The sequence below is a fragment of the Xiphophorus couchianus genome, chromosome 6, assembly GCF_001444195.1.
Source record: "Xiphophorus couchianus chromosome 6, X_couchianus-1.0, whole genome shotgun sequence".
NCBI classification, from domain to species: domain Eukaryota; kingdom Metazoa; phylum Chordata; class Actinopteri; order Cyprinodontiformes; family Poeciliidae; genus Xiphophorus; species Xiphophorus couchianus.
In genome coordinates this window covers 17,017,947-17,045,504 of record NC_040233.1, presented here as the reverse complement: position 1 = coordinate 17,045,504, position 27,558 = coordinate 17,017,947, and the positions used below count along the sequence as shown (strand labels likewise).

Genomic DNA, 27,558 nt, shown 5'->3' with positions numbered 1-27,558 from the left:
TTAAAGTGAATGAAAAACTATTTGTCTCTATGATGTATGTAACAAAACTACAAACTGCAAAAAATACTTGCGTTTCAAAAGGCCTTCACACTAGCTTTGGAGTTGCAGCCCAAAAGCGATGACATACTGGGTTTCAAAAACAGGAAACATATTTCTTGAGGAGTATCTGAGAAAAGCAAGTGTTAAAGACAGCTCCCAAGCAAATGCAGTGCAGGCCATCAGTTTATTAATTGTTAGGATATAAAATATTTTCAAATAAAGCTGATCTACGAAGGAAACTACTGCATGCTGGAATATCTATGGTGGTATATCAAAACCTGATTCAGTGTGAATACAAACACTTTTTTATAGTAACGAAACGTTACATTGTGCTTAGTCACTGTAACAATGCTGTGTTGATACTTAGTCATGACATTTGTGTGTTAATGTCAGTAGCTGGTTTGACAGGCTGCTGCTGACAGAACAGACCTTTGGCCTACAGAGTTATGAGGGAGTGAAGAGTTGAGTATTCCTGCAGTCTGCTGTTCATGGCAAGCTCTGGGCCTCAACGGCTAAAAGCTCTAGTATCAGTGAGAGTCAAGCCCAGACAAAGTCCTGTACAAACCGAGAGTAAACACTTGAGTTCATGTACCCTAGTTTGACAAGCAGTGGCCAGAGAAGAAGAGGAGGAGGAGGAAAAGAAGGAGGGAGAAAAAAGTTTGGGAGGAGGACTGTCCACCAAGCCTGTGCATGCATCCACACACCCAGACGCTGGAGATATTTGAGGTTGTTTTCAACCACCTGATTGGAGCTATGAATGTTTTCTGTTGCTAAACATGGGGTCTGTGTTTGTCTTGAGAGACCTGGACGAAGACACGAAAATAACATTCCTGACATGTCTTTTGGTAGTCTGACCATAATCAACTATGATTATTTTCAGCTGCTAAGTTGTATATTCATAGTTCCAAATGAGACATCCGTAACCTGTTGCAATGACTTAATATATAGGAAACACCACAGATGATAAGCAAAGTGAGCTGTAGGTGTTGGTCTAAGAGCTTCCCAGAATAAACCATAAGATTACAACTATCAAGGTATTTACAGAAAAAGTCTTGAAAAAAAAAAAAAGCTCAAGCAAGGGAAAAATTAAGAAGCCGTCAGTGCTCAGCAACAGGTGCGGGAGGGGCAGCATTGTGTTGCTCAATGCTATATAATCACAGACAACTCTGGTCCTGGAAAGTTCTTGGGTTTTAAAACTAGAACTTCTAAAAACATTATATCCCTGGATATTGGTGACTGGACCACGCCTCATTGGGGGTGCATTCACACCAGCATTGTTTAGTCCACTTTAATCCAACCCCAGTTTGTTTGTCTGGATAGTCTGGTTCATTTGGGTGAATGTGCAACTGAAGACTGATGAGGAACAAAAAAAGCTAACTATGGTCCACCTGAAAACCTAGGTCTTGGTCGGTTGAAGTGAACTCTAGTGAGGTTTGAACACATATGGGGATGCAAGTGGAGGGGAGGTCTGTCGAATAGCTGGAAATGGACCACAAGGCAGGGCATTCTGGGTAAACAACCAAAACAGAGGTGCAAGTATAGTACTAGTGGGAGAAAAAGCTCATGGTCTTTTACCAAATACAGAAGAGAAATTCTACAACCACTAAAATCTCATACTATTCAATTTTTATTTACATTTTGTGAAGCAGGAAGTTGCCCTCATGTCCTCTTTAGAGGTTTTCATGTTGTTTTCTTTAGAAGTTTTTGGTTCAGCGCCACCACAGGTAAGAGGGGGAACAGGTTATTCAAAGGGTTTCAATCATTTGACACTGCAGTGTGAAACCAAATAGCACCAGCCAAAAATGAAACAAATTTAGCATTTTAGTCTGACTGATCTACAAGAAAGGGAAAAAAAACTAGAATATTTGGCTCACAAATTTCTACAAATCTAACTGTACTTTGGCTCTGCAGACATTCTTTTTAAAACCTATGCTTTGATTTATGTCAAATCTTGTCAATGCTGACTTCCAAAGAAGTCACATTGTTGCACTGCTAATAGCTTCACTAAAAAAACAACAACAACAAAACAAAAGAAAAACAACTAACTGTCAAGCAGTTGAACTCTTCTGCTCTGATGGCATGCTAGCAAAACAAAAACCAGGGAAAACTGGCTTTGGAAACCACAATTAAGGTAAAGCTTAATGGTAAAGCTCAACGACCACCAAAAGCAAACTAAGTCAATGAAAATGAGGTAAATGCAAATCCAATGAACATTATGGTAAAATTCAAGCAACATCTTACACCTATTTCTGCTTCTTTAAAAAACAACACTGTTATTCCAAGAAACCATTTGATAATTCTAGGTGTCCATCTTTCTGGAAAACAAAGCATCAACTATAACAAAAAACTGGATTATCTGATCTAACATGTCTGCTATGCTTTGTAGTAGCAGCAGTTGAACAACTATTTCCTCTGAGATTTATCTCTGAAAGACTTCAGACAAATTCTGCCTGACAAATGGATTAAACTTTTGTCAACCACAGACCAAAACTTGCAATCCTCAAACCGCTGTAGGAAACAATTCTCTTTTAGAAGACAACCTGAATATGAAACAGGCCCAATGGTAATGCTGCAGATAGATTCTTTTATCTGATAGTTTTAGCTTTTGTAATGATAAATGCCAGTTTAAAGTTTCATAGTGCATGACTGCCTCTGCTTTCACAGAGGCCATAAAAGTAAAAGAACATTATCTGTGTTTTGTATGTGATTAACATCTCATTTAGGAATTTTTATTGTTTTAGAATCAATGCAGACAATAATCCCATTCCATTCAAATTAGTTTAAAAGGTTCTCTGCAAAGAGATTGCATCAAGTCATTGACTTGCAGCACTTACTCCTCCTCGATGAGAACTAAGTGAGAGTCTCTTGCATTGTGTCATTGACTTTACAGCAATCCTTCATACCGAGCATGCATGGAGCGATGTGGAGAGATAAAACTCTCCTTCAATAGGAAGAAACCTCCAGCACAAGCTGGCTAAGTAGAAGAGGCCATCTGCCACGACCGACTCACCGTTTGAGAAAACAGAGTGAACACACAAAAACCCCCAAGCCCACCTGCCAGATGAAGATGTACACTAACTCCCTCTACTCTCCCTTTGGTTCAAAGAAGACAACTTCTGTCTTATCAGAATTTAAAAGCAGAAAGTTTAGTGTCATCCAGCCTTTAATGTACTCAAGACATGCCTGTAGACTATCAAAGTGACTAATCACTGATTCAGTATTTGTAAATTCTTATTTGAAAAAAATGCTGCATGGGAAGCTGAAATACCTAGTCTCAATGCTTCTTGAGACGTTATTGGCTGGCATTTGCAAAGCACCCAATCCAGTAGCACCATTTGTTTTCCTTGGTGCTGACTGGATATACCCCAAAAACAAAAATAAAGTCTATAGTACTGCTAATACAGTGCATAATATTGTACATTAAAGTTACTATTTGAACTTTTATAATAAGTAGTTTTAGAGGGGGTCATCAATATTTGCAAATATAAGCCAAATATTGGGTAGATGTCGTCCTTGGCCTCTGCAAATTCCAGGGGTCCATTGTAAATTGAGACTAAAACTAATGTAAATGTGCTGTGAAAATTAATGGCAATTATAGGGGACTTTTACAAAACTTTACCAGGGGTGCCAATAAATGTGGACAACACCATGGCTTATTGCTCAACAGGAGAACCAAACATTTTCTGGACAAAATACATTTGCGTAGGGGTTAATGAGTGATATTTGATGATTCCCAAAATATGAGAACAGCTGGTGAGGTTTTGTCTGTTGAGGAAGTATATACACTTTCACTACTGGTGCAGCATGTTAAAACTTGAAAACTGTAGCCTGATATCTGAAAGCATATCACACATGGCAGGAAAAAAGGGGTGATTTGGCATAAACAACTCCCCCTCCCAACTAAAAGGCACATTTTTGTGCCATTTACTGTCTATTTTTTCCTCAATCAATCACCCTTTACTCCCAAAAAATCCTCAGTCACTGGGTACACTCAGTCACTGACCGTTTTCAGGAATTTGTTATTGTGAGCGATCGCAGAATTCTCGGCAACTCAAGTTTTCTTCCAGGAAGTTCGACACTGAGTCTGAGCAAACACTCACAAACATATACCCCCTTTTAAGACACACACACACAGTCACACTTTGGGCGCATGAAAGGCCAGTGCACAAGCACATTACTTGGCAACACAGTATAAGTAAGCGAGCCACACACTGAGAACACAGCGGAGAGATCTCATTGGAGGGGGAAGGACAGGCGGGATTCCGTCCTACGTTTTGTCCACCAATCGGGGAAGGCAGAGCGATAAACATGGTTGTAACAGGATCCCTGCAGCACATTGTGTTCCCTCTAAACCAAGAAGAAAAAAAAAACAACAACTTGCCTCCTCTTGCTTCCTGCAAACAGTTAATCTTTTTGTTTATTCTTTTCAAAATTTACGGGAACTTACCATCTCCTATCGTACAGATCTCCCTGGAGTTTTAAACGCAGAGTTTTTTTAAAAAAAAACACACACATACACAAAAGGATCAAAAAAGAATTGCTGACCAGGAGAGTGAGTCAGACACTGGGGACACAACATGAGAGGTACAAAGTGTCCTTGTCTTTACAGAAAACGAGGCCAGTGGGTTGCAGTGTAAACTACCATGCAGATCAGGCACACGTCCTGGAAAAGTACCATGAATTATTGGCTTTCAAAAAAAAAACTAAAACTAAAACAGTAGTTCTGAAAAACAATCAAAATTTTCATATAAAAGCTTTTTCTGAACATTCCCTCTATTTGTCACAATAAGCAGGGTTCATCCAGACACTTTAACCTACAGACACACAGTCACCTCTAACCTCTGTCTCTCAACCTTTTACTTCAAACAAGAGTTGACTAAATCTGCACGAGTCAGAGAGAAACAGAGACACCGTTTCCGGTCACAGGGTGGTGTTTGTTTCCCAGCCACAGGAGCAGCATGGCGAGAGAGTCGCATTACAAACGCGGTTGGTTTAGTCAGTAAAGTTTGTCAGCTGACCAGAGCTTTCCTCCCCTCACCACACTATGGCCCCCCTTAGGGCCCCTCTACTTTTAGAGAAACCAATACTTTTATTACTCAGCAAAGAACATAAACAACAAGCCAGTGGGAGGGCCAGGCAACCGAAGGTCATATTTGAGAGATTTGCTTCAAACGCCTCATTCACTGATTGATTAACTACAACAGCAGTCCCTCACATAAACATCCAAGCTACTTATACTGAAAAGAAAGCTTATGAATGATTAGAACCTAGTATCAGTAATCCTCCAAGCTATTTAAAGCTAAACTATTCTGGTATCGATAATCTAAAAATAATTCCTTTTAAATGGCATTTCATAATGACCAACACTGATTCATCACTAACTCAGAAACTCTACATAGCTTTTCAGAGACTCATAGGAGTCTGGTGTTTAGGTATGACAGTTCAAACTTCATATAGCTGCAGCACCAAAGGTCACCTGGGGGAAGAAGAAAAGTGCTGAGGATTGGAAACAAAACCATTTAAGGTTATTTAGATTTAAAAACAACTTACAAATGCATCTCAATAAATCAAAATATAATAGAAAATGATTTAATGAATTGATTTATAATGTAATTTTTGGTATCAATATATCATAATATATATATATATATTTATTTCAGTTGAATTTGGTGATTTTGTCTTACAGCTAATGATTATCTATAAGTTGCCTGTTCACAGACTACTGTATCTCAGCGTAAACAATGGAAAGTTCAGTGAAAGGAAAACGTGTGACGGAAAACATTGCACAACCAACCAGAAAAAGTTCACCCTTGAGAGGACTGAGAAGCAAGTTTGGAGAAACTTTTAGTTGGAAGGTAAAACAAAGCAAATAAGGCTGTCTTATTTCCTCCCATTATGCTGTCTTCATTCAGCGCATGCCATAATGTAGCAAAGGAGAGGTGTCTTAAAAAACTTGGAAGACAGCATAACCGTGACGATTTATTTGTGACAAGTGACAAATCGCATAGTAATAAGTGATATTTAACATGACAGAGTTATGCTGGTTTTTAAAAATTTATTAAAGGCGCCTTTTCATGAAGCGTTGTGCTTCCGATAAGTGATTCAGTTAGAATCTAGAAACATGCTGGTAAGAAGATCTGAAGACTTTCAGTTAAAGGTAGCTCAGACGGTGAAAATAGAGTTCAGATTACAATCATTGTCCCTTTCCTAATAAAAGACAACAGATGAAGTTGCATCTGCTCTTATCTGGTGACACCTTAAAAAAGAAAGACTTACAGGAAGTGTATGTAATTGGACATTTGGCTGAAGATTTTTTATTTGTTTTTTACTTTTTTGCGTGAAAATGTTAAAAAATGAATACAAACTTGCAAGGGTGATGAAAGCCGTTTGATTTGTTTGAACACTGAAGAAAGGGGGCTCAACCCTATTATGCAACCACAGGATATACAGTACTTATTTAGTCTTTACAAAAAAAGAAAGCAAGCATTGTTATAAAGTAACCTCCTACAATCATGCACAATTATAATATCTTTTCACAAGCAGGGTAGAATACATTTGTAGATTCTCTAAATATTCCAGTTTATGTTTAACTACATAAATATGAAGCTCTATTTATTTATTTTACAAACTATTTTCTCAATATTCTTCAAATCCAAAACCAGTTCAGGGAAAACCACAATGGAAAACCTAGGCTGTTGCATCTAGGTTTCTCTGACTGTTCTCTGGTATCAGGGAACTGAATGCAGATAAAGAGAATAACACATCAATGTAACAATGTAAACAAGAATCTCAGTTCCTCAGATCCCAAAAAAGAGAAAAGAGAGAATAATCAACCATAGTTTGTACAAATAAATGCATTTTTACATTCTCATAAATCTACTGTCAAAACCAAGAAACAAGTTCATAAAATGTCCTTCAACGCCTGTCCTAAAGATGGAAAGCTTCATTTAAATAAACAGATTTCTTGAGCTAGGTGAAAAGATTCAAACTACCTGCTTCCATAAACTATATATTTAAGTCCAATACTTTTTAATCGTTACATGCTCTTTTTCGGTTGCATTTTCAGGAGACTCGGAGTTCATTTTTGTAGCAACGCTTTAGGTACTTCTGCACACACTTACTTTGTTGAAGTTTTTTTTATTAAAGCAAATACAACATTCAGTAAATGGTATATGAACTGAAATTAAATGGCCCATTTTCAGTGATACTGACCACACAAAGCATTTTATACGAGAGGCACATTCACCGACTCAAGCTCACAAACACGCTCACTTTCATGCAAAGATGACCAGCTTGAGAGGTAGAGAAAGGTAACCAGCTTGAGAAACAATCTACAAAAGACAACCACTCTACCCACTAGCCACAGTCGCCTTTTGTAAAAGTCTGTCTGCATCTCACTACCTGACAGGACATCTGTCCATCCACCTCACAAAACACCTCCAAATCTACTAGAATGTGAGGATATTCCTTGTCCAATTCCCTCTGCAGGTGAAAAATGTGCTCCATCTTCTTTTTATTATCACTTATTTTGATGATTGTGGGATGACAGCATGTGTGTTTTAGAATAGGTGTTGAAAGTACTGTTGGTTTTAGTCAAACCTATTTATTATCTGACTTGGTTTTTGGTTGGAGGAATTAAGTTATTAAGGCTCTAGCATGCAGAAGACTAATAGGGCTTTGATTGGTTTGACTGTAGGAGAAGAGCTTTATAAAAAAGTCTGATAGATTGAATTGAATATATTAAATTTAGTCGATATTTAGTGCAGTGCAAATGGATACTGGTTCAATGCTGGCTCATTGGTGAACAAGAGTTTATGAACATACTGCTGTATTTCCTGAGAATTGGCCAGAAACAATAGCAGAGAGACTGGATTCAATTAAAAATGTTTGTGTCCTTTGTCAAGGAATGCCATATGGCTGGAGACAGCATGAGCACTCTGTGGGGCCTGCTGCTCTGTGAACAATAGCTCGACCACTGAGACACATCATGTCACGCAGGAGAAACATATGGGCTCTGAAAAAAGTCAGCATGCAAATCCAACAAAAGAAAGAAATTCAATTGTAGCAAATAACACAAAGTAGAAGAACATGATTTAATTTATTCTGTTTCTTTTGGCACCACGTAATAAACCAAAAGCCCCCCCTGGACAGCCAATTATCAGGCTGTTTAACAGTACCTGGTTTTTCCTTTCTCTGCAGGAGGAGGAGCCGTGGAGGACCGAAGGGATGCTCTGTGTTTGAGAAAGGACACAGGGGAACAGTCTGCCATTGGGATGGAGTAAACTCTTTGGACAACCACATCCACATCCACATTGCCTGCCTGGCCAAGTCCTTCAATGGCCTCCAAGAGAGAGAGACAGGGTCTTGTTCCAAAAGTGCAGAGAACATCAGATACAGCAACCTGTAAGAGAAAAGAACCAGAAACATTTTGACAAAACAAAAAATCTAAAATGTGTGGTGTTTTGGGGATAAATTTATTGATTAGTATTGACTAATAGAAGTCAATATTCCCCCCACTCCCTCAAAAGTAATGTGAAACTCACAAAATCAAGTTTACTTTGTTTCAACCTCTCAAATAACACAACATTATAGACTTACTGTATTTCAGTAATTAAAAAAGAGGGCATAACGTTATAGCTTTACCAGTGTAACCTTAACAAAAGAAAATCTTTGGGTTGTGTAAATATGAAGCAAAATAACAATTTTAAAAATAACTAAAAGCCAATAGATACAAGCAACTAAAATTATTATTGTTCAAGCATGTCAATTTTTGCTTCATTCAAACCCTATTGGAAGGTGAAGTAAATGACAGTGCAAACTATTATGATGCTATAAACCAGTGGTAATTACACTCCCATTAACCTTTGAAGTCTTTAGCTTGAATCGGTAATTAACATCTCAGCTAACTATTTTGCCCAAGGTAACTCCCATGACCAAATTAAGGCCATTAAAAGGCATCAGACAGCATATTTTTTTTATCACACACAAGGAGGGAGTTTTGAGGAGGATGTGTTAAAAACACACAGTTCCCAGGGAAAAAAAAATCTTTCCATTTACTTGTAATTGCTTAAATATTTTAAGTAAATAAATGTACGAGCAAATCCATCACTTGTGACACTTCTGGAGTACACACTGAGAACATAACTAATTGTACCGGGATAAGTCCTCCACCATGACTATTTATTATTCTGTACGCTCAGGATTATTTCCAAGACACTGCGGTGAACCCTGTGGCAAGAAACCACAATCTGTAAAAGTACAGCTGTGATTTTGTAAATATGAGTTCATAAATAATATCGATGTGAGCCTCTTGGATTCTTGTTCTTTTGCACAATAAGTGAACCTGAGAAGAACCTTAAGGCTTGTAGCAAAAGTACTCTGCATGCAGTTCTTCAGTGATGTCGTTATGTGATTAAGTGCTGATTTTTCTGACCAATTCAATTTTTCTCTCTCAGTTAAAGCGGCATAATTCAGTTTCTTCTCAATTTTCAGCTATAAATACAGTCGGGGCAGTGTCGATATGTACATACCTGTTTTGCTCTGCCTTCACTTTTGGTCTTGCATTCATCGAGCAGTCCAAAAATTTGACCCAAAAAATAAGGCAAGCGCCTCTCCGCAGACAGCCAGATCTTTGGTAAGGACATATCATCTGGTTTGGAAGCAGATGACACTTTCTGGCTGAAGTGAGTGTTCAGGATTACAGGACAGATGAGGCCCTCTATAGACAGACTTTGCCTGTAAAGAGAAAATGACCTGTTAAAATACAGTATCTTGCCAAAGTATTGAGCTTTTCCACATTTTGTTATATTGCAACTGAAAAGTCTAAGTATTTTATAGGGATATTGTAAAAAAAGAAAAGAATGCTTGTTAAAAGGAAGGAAAATACCACATCTGCAAATGGAAATCTATAAAAATGTTTGCATTTCTTCTCAGCTGGAGTCAATACCTTTGAGAAGTTCTTCTCAGTTCAGTTTAAGGTTTGTGAGGAATGTCTTGTGTTTCTACAGAATGATTTTCTTACCCATTAAGCTTTGCAAAATTAGCTTAAGCTTACTAGATTCAACTTAAGATCTCAGTGAACAGCAATTTTCAAAGCTTGCCACAAATTCTCCATTGGACTCGTATCTTGATTTGACTGGGCCACTCATTGTGAGCTGCTGTCCTTCTGGACAGTGATCGCCTGACCCAGTTCCAATGTTTTCCCAAAGCTTGTATCGGACTTTTATTTCAATATTCCTCTGATCCATTTCCTCTGCAGCTCTGACCAGCTTTCCTATCCCTGTTGAACGAAATAATCCCTACTGCACGATGCTGCTACTACCACCACATGTTCAGGGCGAGTTCTCTGCCTCAAATTTTGTTTTGCAAATAAGCCAACATTTTTAAGTTTGATCTTGTGTGACCAGAGAATATTATTCCAAATATTCAATATGACGTCTTGCAACAGACTGCTATGCCTTGGTAAAATTATACTCAGAATTTGGTAGACAGAGTTAATAATTCTACATACATCAAATGCCAAAAATGTGATTTCTGAGAGGTACTCTCTTTAACATCTCCAAATCTTTACCAGTGACCTGGCTGGTTTGTTCACTAACGCTCTCCATCAAACCTTTGAGGGATTCAAAAAACTACTGTATTTAAACTACAATCAGACTACATACAGGTGGACTCTGCCTACTGATTAGGAAACGTTTAAAGCCTCTCTCTGGCACTAGATTACTTTTAGGAGAGTCAGAGGAAAGGAGACTTCAGATTTGTTGTTAAAATAAAAAAGCTGTGTTTTTTCCCCCCCACTTTGCAATTATGCACAGCATAGTGTTAACTCTATCCCATAAAATCCTAATAAAATACACTGCAGCTACAAACTCAAACTTCAATAGTTCTAATGGTGCTAAGTGGTTGTGCTACGCACTGTAGCAGCTGTTGTGTTTTAAGCCTCAACTCTACAAGTTCTCTAATTGATTGGTTTGAAAGAATTGATTTTAAGAGCAGAAGCAAAGCAGAAATTTAAAGATCTATAGTATGTTGAGCAAAAGAAGGAAAGACGATTCTATTTTAGTTATATTGCTTGTCTGAAGAAAAAAAATCTGTGAAAAGAATGTTCCATAAATGTAGGGGGGCTGAAAGCTTGAGACAGCGAGAATGTCAAACTCAGATTAGCTGCCAGCCACCTCCACAGGACTGTTTACTGCGTGCCACTCCTCACAACTGCAACTTCAAATATCTTAACTTTCTCTAACACATGTTGCAAACACCAAAGGCACCTTCTAACAGTGAGAGACTGGTTAAAAAAAAAAACAACAAAAAAAACTTTTCAAATGTGATGCTGTCTGTGGAAAAAAACAACTTTGTTTCTTAGAAAATGAAAAAAAAAACACATCACTGTCAAAAGTTGTAAGCGAAAAAACAAGTCAATTGAGAATTTTTGTGCACATCTTCAATTTAAGATCCAAGTCATTTCTTTTATTACCATTCAGGGTAAAGATTCCCACACCCAAGTGTCACTTATACAGGGGCTCAAACAAGGTGAATAACGGCCAGACATTTCTCCCACGTTACACGGATAATGGTGGGATGACGGCTTACCACTGACTCAGAGCCAAGAGTGCAGTTTGTGACTGAAACTGCAGGGCATGTTTCAGCGTGTTTTAGACAAATGCTGATGGTAAGTGATGAGAAATTAGACACGCAGACGAGTGGGAAAAATCGAATCAACTCGTGGGAATTTTTTATTTTATTTATTTTTTTGCCCAAGGGACGTAAAGAATTAATTTGCTCTTAAATTATATCAATTTAAAGTCAACATTGTTGCAACTAAACTGTAAAAAGATGTACACATTGGTCTTTCCTTTTTAAACAAATGAAAATATACTACAACTATAACAGGTTCTCATTAGGCTCTATTTAAACATAACCTTAAAAGTACAAAACATTAAACAGGTTACGCAATATCAGCATTAATAAAGGAAAGATAAACCCAAAACAAAAAACTGAGCCAAGTACATCCTTTCTGCTTCAAGACAGGGTTTTATGAAAATAAGTAGCAGACAAAGGCTGGCAGCAGCCTTTGACTGGCAGCTGATGATAGAATATTGGGGATTCTATCATCCGAAGAGCATTTCTACGATTAAAGGACTAATGTCTCAGCAAGAACTATAGAAACCTGTCCATGCGTTTATCTTTAGTTGGATTGATTACTACAACAGTGTCTTCACAAGTCTACCTAAAAAATCTATTAGATAGTTGCAGCTGACCCAGAGTCCTGTGGCTCAAGTTCTTTCTAAAACCAGGAGGCTAGAGCACATCATCTAAGTTCTTAAGACCTTACACTGGCTCCCTGTAGCTCAGGGCTAAATGTTAACATAGGCGAAAGTTTTGCATGACTTAGGTTTGGAAAGTTGTATTTAAATTAATCACAAAACTTTGGTGAGATGGGGACCTTGGCAGAGATGTTTCACCATAATGCAAAACATGCAATATGCCTTCCTGCCCACAAGGAAAAAATAAAAGTTGTGAACGATGATATTGATTCACTGTGCTGTTGAGAATTGTAGTCTGCCTGCAATTTTATCAATGGCAGCAGAGGAAATGAAGAAAATCATTCAGTCCATGTTAGCCACACTTCCAGATATTGAATTAACATTAACAACCATCTTATTTGGCTCAGAAATTCTCTCATTGCAGTGGGGGATGGTTGTTTACAGCCCAGACAATTTCCGGTAAGCTTCATAGTGTCGAACTGGAGCATTTTATACATCACAGACAAACGTTAATGATTGTGTAAAATTTAAAACCTCAACAGAGTCCACTCCTCCAGGAAGTAATGGTTTCTCAACAACTACATCAACAACAACAATCCAGACTCTTTAGATCAGGGGTCTCAAACTCCAGTCCTCGAGGGCCGCTGTCCTGAAGTTTTTAGATGTGCCACAGGTACAAAAAACTGGAATGAAATGACTTAATTACCTCCTCCTTTTGTAGATCAGTTCTCCATAGCCTTGCTAATCACTTAATTATTCTATTCAGGTGTGGTGCAGCAGAGGCACATCTAAAGGTTGCAGGACAGCAGCCCTCGAGGACTGGAGTTTGAGACCCCTGCTCTAGATGAAGCATAGAATAAAGCAAGGGCTAAGCTAACAGGTAAAGGTTAGCTAAAATGGGGTGATGTGAGAAATGTTGGAGATCCTGGAGAGGAACCAAGTATGCAGGGAGAACATGCAAACTCCATGCAGAAAAACCCTCAGTCCAGGATTTGAACCCCAAACTTCTTGCTTTAAAGGAGCAGTGCTACCAACTGCAACACTGTCCAGTTATTAGGTTAAAATGGTGGTCATCATATAAGCTACTGAATTAAGAGACATGCTTCTGAATTTTATCTTCCATTTTTGTGTAATAAATAATGACAGCTTGGAATCTGCAATGTACATTTCAGGTTAAATTTAAAATATTTTAAAACCTTCTAAAGACAGAGATCCAAGGATTTGAAAAAAAATCTCATGATTACAACTAAGAAAAACCAATTTGATTATAATAAACAACAGATTTTAGTACAGCTAAATAAACAACTAGCTCTGTCAAAAAGAGGTACTTGCATAGTTGCAGTGCACACCCTTAACCACAGCAGATAGTACCAGAGGATCTTGGTGTTTTTACAATCAGCGGCACTTTATGCCTTCAAGCAAGACAATTACTACCAACAATATTACATGCTTGCCTCATTCTGTACAAGCTGTATTTTAACCCTGCTGGAACAAACACTTTGATGACTCATTTGATGTTATTGTAACACTCATTTTCCCATATGATCATAGAACAATAAGTGCTTTTTTTTACTGTATAGGTTATTGATAAAAATGGAGAACCATTTAAATGACATAATGTTAAAAATATTTTTAAACCGAGTAGTAGTAGTTTACTCAAAGTAATGGTGAAGAAAAACAATTACAATAAAAACATCAAAAAGAAAATCTAAACGATGTCAACACAACTATTAAAATAAGAGGACAGAATTTGAGTGATTTTGGAGTGTGCCGTCCAACCAGAGAAACAATTTAAAATGGAGAGCAAGGCTTAAAAACTTAAAACAGATAAAAGCAACAATAATTTTGCACATTTACTATAATATGCACATAGAAATCACAAACAAGAGATCATAAAGCAACAAAAATAAGACTAAAAAAGAAGGAAAAACATATTTTTATATATATATATATATTTACGTGCTGTACACAATAATTCTTTTTAACAGTTCTCAGTCATTAAATTAAACACGTAAGATAAGAAATTAGTTCTATTCATGATAAAATTACTTCCGGTTCATAAAGTATCTGATGGGTAACTCCTTAACTGCTGCCAAGGTTTTGCTAAACTTTACATAGACCTGCTTTTCCCATAAAACCCTAAAGTAAACAATCATGCTACAACACACCCGGGATGTGACGCTTATCAGACCAACATCTTGGCAAAGATCGGTAATCATAAAAGGTTAAATTTAATCTTTGCAGAGCAGAACGTGCTGTTCATGAGAACCAGCACAAAACCAACAGGAAGTGACCCCATTGTCAACAGGTGAGTGGGCAGCTGTCATCATCAGACAGGTAGCTGGGTTAAGGAGTGGCCAGGGTGCTGCCGTCACAGTTTGTCGATGAATAAGCCCCACAGGTATTTCCGCTCGGGGCTCGGCCCACTCACAACAAGGAGTGGGAGGTGGGAGGAGGCAACCTACTCTGCAGGAATTATGTGGGAGGTTAACCATCCATGCGACAGGAAACTGATAGGAAGAATTTTACTAGATGTGCTGATCCTCTCATCTCTGGTTTTTTCCATTTCGACCTGTTCAGTGTCTGAGAAAGTTGGACTGATCAATACATTTTCTGGATATTTTAAACTTGACAGCAGATTCTTTTCTGCTTTTGGCTATGAAACAGTGTTAAAGTAAAAACATTTTTCTTTACTTAGGATGTTAATTTACCCACAAAATACAAACCAGATGCATAAAAACATGAAAGTAATTCACAGATTTTACAGTGCATAATTGCATAAAAGAGTGATTTCCTTAGTCTAGGGTTTTTTGAATAGTCATTACTCTATAACAGCAATGTTGAAGCAACAGGGAGGCGCTAAAGTCAAAGATACTTTCAAACCACCATGTGTTTTCAATCTCAGCCCTCTGGCTCCCTCCACTCTCCAACTCCCAAAAGCTCCAGAAAATAATCCTACAGTGTTTTTTCCCCAGCTTTCTGGAAATGACCTAACTACTGCCAGGAAGAGGAATGTGAAGAATTCCCTGGAGCTGTGCGTGACGTCAGAGCGCTGAGGAGGCCCCTTCGCTTCCGCCAGCCTGGATATTCCAGAGAACACTCAAACACAAACTCCCAACAGCTGGAGTCAACTGCTGCCTTGCTCCGACTCCAAAACACTCCCTAAAACACCTCCACCACCCCCACGCCACCATCTGAGAGACTGATCCTCACATCTGCACTTAAAGTTCTTACTGCTATACGCTGAGAATAGTAAAGCATTACACTAACACCCAATTAGCAATTCAAAATAAAGTTAAATGCTTGTGCAGCCTTTGAGAATGCCTCTCTAAGATTTTCTTCTGAGGTTCTTTTATTCTATGAAGTATTTTAAGTTTTGTATTGTGTAACTTTCTGCAATAAGATTTTTTTTGTGTAGTTTTTGATCGCCAGCCAAGACATCATTCAGAAAGAAAGAACACAAAACTGGGAAATTCAGTAAACCTCTCCACTCTTCACATCTATCGCCCACCCTATTTGTGCTGCTATTTTAAAACTACTTCAGTAAAAATATTTTTATCCAAGCCATAAGTGAATCAACAGTGAATCCAGAAATGATTTTAGTTATTGGTTCAAGGTTCTCAACAAACCAGATGCTTAAAAACGTAAGCATATAAGACAATATAAGCCTTGTTGTCTTATATTATTGTTTTACATATGTTTTGATTTGTTTCATGACACATTTAATCTGTCAACTTTGGTGAGAATTTTCTACCTCATACACTGAGATAATCATAAAATTACACAAAAATAGAATCATAATATCTGTCTATAAAATTCCAAAGATTTGAGAAATGTTTGCAAATGTTTATCTCTGTCACATAATCTTCTACATTTGTGTCTTCTTGAATCTCAGATTTAGGTGTTTGTGTTTTCACTGCTTTACAAAATATAATGGCTTCACTCAGTGACTTTTGGCTGGAGAGTACTTGTGATATTATATGGTTCCTTGTAAATGTGTTACATGGTTTTTCCACTAACTACAGCTTAGCTGTGAAGCAGTTCAAAGGCAGGTCTGACCACAGCCAATCTACACTAGATCCCATTGTGGACAAGAAAAGAAATCTGTTAATGTTATTTCCATTTATAACTGTTTGCCTTTTTATATTTACACCCAATTCTAAATACTTTTGCTTGCAATAAAGTTATCTGCAAGTGCAAAATTCACAAAATCAATAATGCAGAAATAACTGCTCGGCTTCATCTTACTATGTGGTGGAGTGCATTCACTAGTGAGGAAAACCTAAACACTAATTTTGCAGATGATACCAAAACAGAGGGCTCATTAATGTAAGTAAGCAATGGTATAGATGGAGGTAGGAAGTCCAACTGAACTTGAAACAAGCAGTCTTCTCAACCTGCTTCCAAAACACATTTAGTACTTCATCTGTAGTAAGGCAAACAAGCTGCATAGGATAGCGATGGGATCCCAGATTCTGGATCTGCGTCAAAGTGACTGCAGGAACATGGTCTTGAACATTCTCAAGCTGCCTTAAATTTGCCTCAAGCAGATAAAGGCCCTTGCAGTTCTTTTCGCCCATTACTGAAATTGATTCTAGTGACCAAGATCAAACAGATAATGGGGAATAGCGGGTGCTTTCTGATCTCATTATTTGACCACAATACCACACTGTCATATTTGCATAGCTTCAGCCCTAGTTTTATGTTCCTTATATTTTTACCTATTTATGTTTAGTCTCATCTGTTTAGTATGTAAGGAATTGCCGGTGAAGGTTCCTTGTTTTGTCGTCTGCCATCAGGCGTAGTATGAAGTCTGATCTGATTTGATTATTCACACCCAGGAACTCAAACCTGGCTGCAAAATTTCCAACTGCTGGCGTTTTTAACAGCAAAGTCCAATCAACTGATAAATATGAACTAAGGGGGCTTTGAAGTTCATCACACGGTCTCACCAAGGTGGGTATATGTGGATGACATTTCCAGGTGCAGGAATCAGCTGAGCTGCCGTTTCTCTGTTGAACAACACCAACATCGGAGTGGTTTCCTCGGAGACGCCGTTTTTCTGCTGCTGGCCGTCTCTGGGGGGCTGCTGGTGCTCGCAGTGCGCCATTTGCATGCTGGACTCCTCATGGACCTCCAGCACCTCCAGCACCAGCACACCAGGCCGGTCCACTGGAGAGCAGAGCAACAAAAACACAGATGTTGAGAGTCTGTTAAGCGTCTGTGTACAGAGTGTACTAAGACTCTAGCAGACTGCTGCTCTCTGTGGGACCCATTACATGTAACAAGAATGATTCACTTTTAGAATCAGAACAATTTGCACTGCATAACAGGCTGAGTTGGAAATGAAACGCAGTAAATCCCCAGAGATGTCGGTGCAAATATTTGGAATTTCACCACAATGCTGAGTGTGCTTTAAGCCTGCACTGCAAGAGTGTAAAACGATAAACAGGAGGGGCAAATGGTGGCAAAGCCCTGCAGACATGCAGTAAATCAAGCTAAGATAAGACAGCAATGCTTAAAATTGGTCTGTAAACTTGACAGCTCCAAGTAAAAGGAAAAAAAAACAGCATGAGAGGGTACCAGAACAATATTTCATTGTGTGGATATGTAATTGGCCAGGGGGAAGGGGCTTAATATAATGGTCATAAATCACAGAGATATTGCCACAGAGCAATTATTTTTTAACATGCATCTGTCCAAACAGGACAAATACTGTACATGTTAACACTTATTTTCTGCTCCAAGAACTTAGGTTTCAAATGACAAAATTCCCAGAACAGCTGCTTACTGTACTACATACCTCTATGTAGCATTCAATACCTTTAAACATTTTGCAATATTAAAGCCACATACTTTTATTAATTTAATAGAGCATTACAAAAAAAGTGCTCTGTTGATAATTAGAAGGGAAATAATTCATGGGTTTTATACAAGTTCTGAAAAGTGTGGCATCTGTAATCAATCAAGTCAATATTTTTTAAAACTACCTTTTTGCCATATGTCTCTGCCAGTTTTATACATCAAGATTTATATTTTTGCCCATGCTTCATTGGCAACACTTCACCCCAGACTAAGGTGTGCTGCAGCATCCAACAGCATTTCCTCCAGAACTGCCCTGTATTTACCCCCATTCATTTCTTTACCTGAAACTCACCATCACTGCTGAAGAAAAGTACCTCTACAGCATGACGCTGTTGCCACTATGCTTCACTGTGGAGCTGCTATCCTCATTGCAGCATGCAATGAGCATAGCACAGAGATGCTGTTTTAATGTGACACAAAGCAACAAAGTTTCAGTTTGGTCTCACTTAACCATAGCACTTTCGTTGCATCCCCTACATGGGTTGCAGCAAGCGTTCTTCTAGCATCTCTGTATACAGACAAGGTCTATAAAGTGTACAACTAATGGTTGTTTTGTCAACAGATACTCTTGTTGCCCAGCCAGTCAGTTTAGAGAGGTCAGCCATGTCTTGGTAGGTTTGTTTTTCCATTTTGAGATGATGCATTGAACAGTACTTTGTAAGATATTTAAACTTGGAATATTGCTCTATAACGTAACCATGCTTTTAACTGTGTGTTTGCTGTCATAATGTGACAAAATGTCTAAACGCTTAGGGAGCATGAATTCTTTTGAAAGACTACCTCAGCCTTTGTCTTACACAGAGAAACAACACTTGATGAAATAATATGCATGTGTGTATGCGACACACAAGTACTTTACAGCAATTGTAAACATGCATCCTCTATTAGCATGGACCAGCTGGAGAACATTGGTGTTATTGTTAAATATGAGTCAAGGAGTGAGTCAGATGAAACTGATCGAACTCCAAAAAACAAAAAAAGTGTTAGAACACATGCAAAAGTTTATATTCTAAATCCTGATGTTAGCTAAATGACTTCAACTGTGTGAATGCTCGACACAAACAGATTAAATCAAATGATGATAATGCTTCAAAATGAGGTCAAGTGAGTGTAAACCAACACATTCTTAATCCCCTGTTTAACCCTATGACTGCCCACAAACCTTAAGATGTATTTGTGGGGTGTTTCGTTGTTCCATAGTCAACTGTCACCTTTGAGTAAGCTTGTGTCCTAAAATGAGGAGGTACTTAAGAACCTGAACATACTGGTGGTTTAGTATACCACGGAAAGGAAAAAGGAAAAAAAAAAGAACTAGGCAAGCAGTTTCCTGTCACCTACATTGTGAGTTCACAGCTTAGTGTCACAGTAATCAAACTGCAGCCAACACTTCCTTTAAGCGGCCCCTCCATACTAACACATGTTTGAAGAAGGAAAAAGAAGAGCAGTTAACGAAAAAAACAACAAAAAAAACACCCGCTTAGAGATGGGTTTCATCCCACTCATGAATCAGTTCAGTGTTAAACTTAAACAGTGATTCAGTTACATATACGCAGAACATCCTGATGGGATCTACCTTACAGAGTAGGTCTGTGTGACGTGGTTCACCTGTTGTGGCTGCTGCTACTGATGTGTCAGAGATGGACTTGTGCCTCCAGAAACTGATAGCTGACCTCTGCCTGCACTGAAGTCGGTTCAGCCTCTCTGCCAGACCTCCACTGTGGAACAAACACACACACACACGGGGAGATGATGTAATGTGATAAACTCACACAAAACATATGACCTAACCAATGCTTAAGCAGATCTGTTTGTTTCAAAGAGAAATAAAAGCCTTTCTGATGCAGGCAACAAGCCTGCAGATAGCCATCTGTCAGATTGTTGGGCTTAAACGACATTTAGCACCCACATGATGACACCAGGTGTCCCTTTCATCATCCCTGCTGCAGTGGAAACATTGCAATCAAAGTTTGACTGTCACCTGGCAGAAAGTAACATGTCTCGCCTTTCTTTGTTGAATTTGCTTGTTCCTATGATGAAGCAATACACTGTAGGAGTTTATACAGAAAAATGGCTTCATTTAAGGAGAGAATATATTTTTGTAGTTAATGTATTTATACATATTTAACATTTTCCTAATTCTTCCAGGCTAAAACCCTAAACTTTAGCATATTTTATTAGCGATTATGTAAGATAAATTAACACAAATTAGATTCCAATTGTGAAGTGGAAGAAAAAAATGATGCATTGTTTATCATTTTAATTACATATTAAATTGTGTAATTTAATATGTAATTAAATTACACAATTTACACAGGCAAATTGTATCAAACTCTCTTTACTTTCACACCCCTAAAAAAATCTAGTCCAACCCACAAGCCTCGAAAGTCTTACTAGTAATTAAGTAGTAATCAACAAAGTCGCTCTATGAAGGCCTCAGAGGTTTGTACAAAAACATTAGTGAGCAATCAAGGAACATGACAAGTCAAAGAAAAAGTTGTAAAGTAGTTTAAAGATGCATTAGGTTATAAAACTTTATTCCAAGCCTTGAATATTTTGCAGAGCTCTTTGCTAAAGAGTATGGCACAACTGTAAACCTACCAACACATAGCTGCTCACCTAAACTCGACAGGATGACTAATAGAGCATTAATCAAAGAAGCTGCCAAGAGGCCCAAAGTTACTCTGGAGGAGACGCAGGATACACTTTTTAGGTGAAAGAAAAAGTAGACTCCTGCTTTTCTAAAAAGAGGAGTAGTTGTCATAAATCTGGCCTTTTTAAAGAATTGTAAGCAGAAAGCCATTGTGAAATAAAACTGATATTTTGTTGTATACCACAAATCATGTAGATGACAAAGCAAACCTGTGGTAGAAGGTGTTCTGGTTTGCTGAGACCACAGCTGATCTTTTTGGCCTAGAAGGAAAAACGGATGTGAAGCACTGTGTATAAACTATGTCCAACATGACATACAGCTGTGGCAACACCGTGCTATGAGAGGGGGAGGAGGTGTCACAACTGATGGAGGGCAATCCTGTAACAGCAACAACACAAAATCAACTTTCTGTTAAAGATGCCCACCTTCCTGCAAAATGACGAACCTGGCCTGAAAATATATCTAAAGCTAAATGGAACGGTCTAGATTCGAGCATATTTATGTATCCAATCGGCTCTGCCAAAGATCATGCCTAATTAAAATAAAAAACCGTGGCAACACTTAAAAACTGATGTTCACAGAAGTCATTAATCAAATCTGAATGAGCTTGAGGTTTTATGCAAAGAGAAATGGGACAAAGGTTCAGTGCACAGATGTGCAAAGCTAATAGAGGCACATCCGAAAGACCTCAAGATGTAATGGCATCAAATGCACACCACTTTTTTAAAAAAATTTTCTTGTTTTTGCTTTTGCTTAAAAAAAACCCCCAAACATTTACTTTTTTCCACTTCACAATGATGCATTTTGTGTTGATTACGGTACACAAATCTCACAAATATACATTAAAGTTTGTGGTTGTAATGTGTAAAATTCAACAAAAAAAATTCCACTTCAGAAAAACATTGACTTCATGAAAATTATATTTTTGTACTGCCTGAAATTGTGCCAGATTAATTTTCACATAAGACTTTAAACCTATTGTAGATTGTTCTGCACACATAAAAAAACCCCACACAATTCACACCTTTTAAACTTTCTTTTCTTTTTGGTAGAGTCTTCAGGTGTTTTAAACTGCCTGTCCATTGGTTTTTGAGGCGTCTGCAGCATTGCCTGCGCAGATCTCAGCCAGTCACGGACAGACCTTTTGCTGCCCTCTCCAGATTGGAGAGAAAAGACGTCGGAGTCCAGTTTGCTAGATGTCAGCGTGCAGCCAAGATCATCTCCATCAGACACATAACCTGAGATCTCTAGCTCTTTCATCTAAGAACAAAGTACAGGATGTGAAATTTTTAATGAGTCAGCATAACAAAAAATGATATGAAGTTAAAAGGTGATAATGACCTGACTCAGACATTAGTAAATTAACAACACTGAACTGAGAAAATGTGCTAAAATACAGAGGAGGTGGATACGGTACACTGACTGATAAATCCACAAGATAAGGTAACATAACAAACTTTTTCTGCTGTATCATTGCTGAGTACACCTGAGAAAATCTGTTCACATGGAAAAATCCACAAGAACCTGAGTTCCTGTCATGTGCAGACAAGACCAGCATACCAGGCTATGTCAGTCAATCTGTTCTCTTATTTGAATCAACTTGACCCTGGTAGGCAAAATGCCAGCAGACGTCACACTCTAACCAGCCACAGGGAAAAAGGAACACTATGTTCCTGGCCTGGGCTCAAAAATGTTTTCACCCAGCACTGAAGCATTGTAAGCGTACAGCGTAGCAAAGCCCCATCCACTTGCAAGCTTCTTCTCCCCCCCGAGAACAAACAGTAGTAAAACTACACTTGTAGTCTCGCTCTTGTTAGAATGGAATTGGAGTTTTTTGACCTCTTTGTGCGCAGTGCTTTAAGGAGTCAGAACGAGCAACACGCTTCATCTGGGAAGTGGCCTCACTCGTAAAATTCTCTTCACATGCAAAGTCCCCTTCCTGGCTCCGCCTGTCCACTTTCAGCGGCAAATACAATAACACTGAGTCTGACAGGCGAGCTCTGACTGAGTCAGCCAGGCATTTATCAGGCGTAATAAACTTTGCCCTCTGTTGAGATCTTCCCACTTCGTATCCTGCTGGATCCGGCTTGATTTACAGTTTTGAAGCGCACAAGGAGGTTTATTTCTAAAGAACACGTCAACTTGTACATAATGCTGGGGAAAATCAAGTCAATATTTACTCAATCTAGAATAAACTGTTTTCATCAACTAATATTCCATTCTTTAATTTGCTAACATTACTAAATGCAGAAACTTGAAAGCTTCCTCAAAGATTCCATGTTCTAACCACAAACCTCCTGTTAGGTGATCTTAAATCTTTTTGACCCCATAAAGCTGATGGCAGCAAATGAAAATTGTGACGAGAGGAAGTAGCTAAGGTCTGTGGGAGCGATGTTAATCTGTCAACAGGCTTCCTCTTAACATGCGACCTCTACACGCAGACATTTTTGCACAACTTAGTGACTATATGTGTTAGTTTGTTTGTTTCCAGCAGACCCAAAGTGGCTAATCTAGCAATCACTGTGAAGGTATTTTTTAAAAACGTAACTTAGCAAACCACAAAAATGCAGCACTTAATCCAAACGTTCCAAACCAAATACAAAGTTGGCCTAAAATTAATAAAAGATAAAACTGAGTGTTTGCTTGAACCTGAGCCCAAACCCTCTCCACTCCTTATGCATTCTCTCCATGCCAGCCCTGCCTTTAACAAACATTTCCTGTGAATGATTTCTGAGAAAGACCAGTCAGTCTAAATCTTCAACTATACAGAGAATATGGTAAGAATTCAAAGTTTTTTTTTTTTCAAAATTCTATGCTTTTCAATTAAGTTTTAAGCAATTAAGGAAAGAGGAAAAAAGTCTGAAGTGACTTTAAGACATCAATAAAGGGTGTCATCAAAAATAACATGATGGATTTTTATAGTAGGACAAATAAAAAAATAAACAAAATGCTATAAAGGGGACACTTAATATTGCTGAGAATCTATTTTTGGAGTTGAGCAGCTTAATGGTTATATTAAAATCCATTAATGTAAAGACAAATATTTTAATATTGAACCCTCATATCAGTAAATGTTTCTCCTGTCTTCTATGCAATATTAACTATTTCCCCATCATAGCTGCTTTGAATGTCTTCAACATCACAAAATGTCTTGCATTTAAGCCAGAGGGGATTTTTGCTGTCTCAGCTGATACATTTTGACAGAACATAACATGATTCCAGGTTGTCAACACTAAAGTTTTCAGATCATCTAGGAAGAGTAAAAACTCCACCTAGTGGTATAACAGCTGAACATACAATCACTAGTGAGAAAATCCATATAAACAGAACTAATAAGAAGACTTGAACTGAACCAAAATAGCACAATTATTCTTTCACTCTGAAATATGAGCTCTTGTTAACCTTTAACTGTCAGTAAAGCTCAATGCAAACCTTCATGGCGTATTATTAGCAAAAACAATGATGTAACTTTTCTCATTGGCCGTAATATACTCAGTTAGCATCAATATACAGTAGTAACCTAAATTTTACGTCATGTTGTGGATGATACCCTGAATGAAATACCTAAATGAATATAAAGTAGAGTTCTAGCTCCATCTAGTGTCTCTTCACAAAATTACAACTTTAAAGAATAATCAGTTTGTGTTCAAATATTGAGCTTCCTAAAGTGGATCTCTAAAGTGGATTTATGTGCACAGTAGAACCTGTGAGGAAAACAGGTTTCACCTTTTATACAATGTTAATTTTGAAGGTTATTTACAGAAGTACAGTAATCTCACATGTTCAGAATCGAGAGAACAAACATTTGTGTTTTCATCAGCAGACTCCGACCCACAGTCTGAAATTTGCTGCCCGCTGTCCTTTTCATCATCTTCCTCGGACTGATCCAGATCGCTGTCTGTTTCTATAACAGGAATATCATCTGAAGACAGACAAAAAGAAAGATTCAGCACTTTTAAATGGTGCAAACAGTATCTTACAATCTTTATCAGTAAACACAGTGGTGTTATCGAGGAACAAAGGTCTATTCAGTAAGTATGCTAGATAACTGAGAAAATTCGAGAAAACAACAGTGTTGTGTGCTACCTGCATTAAAAGATCATTTGGATTTAAATAAGCAAACAAGTAAAAGACGTGAGATATTCAATTAGGAAAAGACATGCCTATGAACGCAATTAGCTATTTAACCTTGCTTGGTGCGAAGAATATCCTTTTTTCTTAAGCTAACTTTTTCATAACATGTCCTGTGGCAGTGAGAATATGCTTCACATTTAGGCAAGTCAAATAATTGGTCTTCAAGACGAAAACAAAGATGACTGCCGAAACTACAATGACTAAGTTCAACTGTGCAACAGATCTTTTGATAATCTGGTTAAAGACAACATAGGTCCACCATAGAAAGAAGAGCTACAAGTGTATTTTATGGGGATTTTATGTGACGGACCAACACAGAGTCAGAAATCATTTTAAAATTGAAGGTAGATAGTACAGTTATTATTTTTTTTTTTTACAAGTAAAAATGTTAAATGTTGTGCAGTACATGCGCATAGTTATCAGTGTTAAGCCTTTTATATTTAGAGACTTTTTAGACAAAAAGCTGAAAGGCTAAAACTGTAATCGGCAGGTCAGTCATTTTAAAGATCGATGATCGGCCAAAAAACTGTAACCAGTGCAGCTCTAGTTTTTATACTGAGATTACACACAAGTGGAACTCTACCCACTTTGTGACTCCTGACAAACTTTTAGAGTCAGTGCTGTGATCTTTGGTTGCTTCAGTTTGCCAGGTCAAGACAAAAAAAAAAAAAAAGAGGTCAAAAAATAAGCGGTCCACTAATTTATTGCGGAATCAGCTTTCTTTTTTTAATTGCTTTCCCCCCCAAGATGATAATTTCAAGATTCATTAGGCCCAACATATTAAAAGAATGGTTGAGCAGGCATTACACATTCCTTTCACATATGGATTAGTTTAACCCAGGATAATAATATTCAGCATGTTCTTCAGGAAACTACACAGGCTCCCAACATCGATGCTAAATCTTTTGAAAAATATTCCAACTGTTGACACAATGAAGAAAAAGTGATACTTTATTTTGCCAACACAATCACATGACATGTGGAAACTTTTTGTACGTCTAGTGGGTGCTTGATAAAGCAACACTAATTGCCAAGACTTCCTAACAGGTTTGTTACTCGTTTTGTTTGAGAAATCAGGTGTTTCACAAGGGGAGTATAGGTTTCCAAAACACCTTTAATGCAGTGAATGTACCAGCAGTGTCAGCAATTTTATAAACAGCATTTCTAATTAGAAAATATAAAGTAGCATGTGAAAGAACTGTTAAGGAGCCATTAAGTACAAGTGAAAGGGAAGAGTTTGTGTATTGGAGCATGACACATGAAAAAAAAACATGGTTGTTATTTAGAAATTAACTTTTTTTAAGCGCACCATAACTCATAATCGTCATCAAATGTGGTTTAATGCACAGTAAGATCAAAGATCTTGCACCATTATACCATTATACAGAGTAGGTGCTGTACATGAGAGTATTTATTCCAATAGAGATTGTTTTATGGGCAAAATTCACTCAGAGAGAGGACTGTAAAAACACATCTCACTTTCATGGCTCTCTTGTCTAAAACACGATAAAAAAAAAATCTGTATTTTAAAGATACTATGTTAAATATGTTTAAAATGCCACAATTCAATAGGTCTGAGCAAATATTATTCTTTACCTTTCTCATTAGTGAGCATGCTCAGAGCAGTAGTGTAAGACTGAATCAGAGCATTAGGTCTTCTTGGCATTGGAGGTCGCGGCCTCTGTTGCAAAGCAACTTTGGACTTACGCTGCACCTGACTCTCATCATCAGACGGTTCAGTTTCACTGGAACTCCAGGCGATATCCACCGGGTCCTCATCATGGCTGGGAGCACTGCTCTGCACTGAGAAACCAGAAACATAAAGAAGAAAATTATGTCAGGACTTAAAAAACACTGTTTAACAAGCAGACATGCAAAAAAGATTAGTAGCAAAAGAGCTGAAAAAACTACCCAAATCCATTCAAACTGACAGCAGTATATCCGATCTTAATAGTCTCAGGAGGGCTCCAATATTTACACAAAGAAAAATAGCCAGAAAGGAATTTTCCAAAATGTATGTAGATAAGCCTTAAACAGTTGGTGAAGAATTACTGCCTGGAAATAGTTCAAAAAAAGTTGCAGGGAAAGAAGTTTCGTTTTGGGTGTTTTTTGTTGTATCTGCCTTACTTAGCATTGAATTAGAGAGCCTCTCTCAGAAATCACACTGTAGAATAAACAATTTTTTTTATTTCTCCTGGTATTACCTAAAGCAGGATTCTGAGCCAACTTCCTTTTGACAGACAGCTTTTTTCCTGACTGAAGAGTCTGCAATAAAAGCAAAAGCTATTACAACCACCAGGACAATCAGAGGTGTACAGTGTAGTCACTTTATAGACAGTGGGAAGCTTTGTCACCGCGGTGCCCAAAAAACTGTCCCCGCATGTTGCCCAACTTCTGGAGGATAGAAGTGATGTAGTTTCCCTCTCCCTTTTTTGAGGACCACTTTCAACAGCATCCGCCGGAAACAAAAGACACTTTATGTCTTTGGAGAGTCTTTTACGCTGACAAAGAGATTAAAAGAGTAGTTAACAATACAGATTTTCTTTAATTCAACTTAAATAGTGTGGAAAGTAAATCATCTGAGTTTAATTACTAACTAAAATAATG

At 37.9% G+C, this 27,558-nt stretch overlaps 1 protein-coding gene across 7 annotated transcripts in view; it reads right to left on the bottom strand.

Annotated features, from left to right (window-relative positions):
* The window catches only part of spidr (scaffold protein involved in DNA repair), a 45,378-nt gene that overhangs the window by 17,467 nt on the left and 353 nt on the right, over nt 1-27,558 (bottom strand). The window contains exons 2-11 of one of the 7 annotated variants that reach the window (XM_028020928.1): nt 27,279-27,452; nt 27,156-27,216; nt 26,548-26,754; nt 24,597-24,739; nt 21,842-22,077; nt 21,027-21,077; nt 19,773-19,882; nt 17,255-17,474; nt 9,570-9,774; nt 8,217-8,440 (exon numbers count right to left, since the gene is read on the bottom strand). In XM_028020928.1, the coding sequence (XP_027876729.1) occupies nt 8,217-8,440; nt 9,570-9,774; nt 17,255-17,474; nt 19,773-19,882; nt 21,027-21,077; nt 21,842-22,077; nt 24,597-24,739; nt 26,548-26,754; nt 27,156-27,216; nt 27,279-27,452 (1,631 nt within the window). Of the gene's footprint in view, nt 1-8,216; nt 8,441-9,569; nt 9,775-17,254; nt 17,475-19,772; nt 19,883-21,026; nt 21,078-21,841; nt 22,078-22,543; nt 22,577-22,656; nt 22,790-24,596; nt 24,740-26,547; nt 26,755-27,155; nt 27,217-27,278; nt 27,453-27,558 lie in introns of those variants that run through there. The other 6 variants (XM_028020933.1, XM_028020929.1, XM_028020930.1 and 3 more) reach the window with 6 other exon arrangements.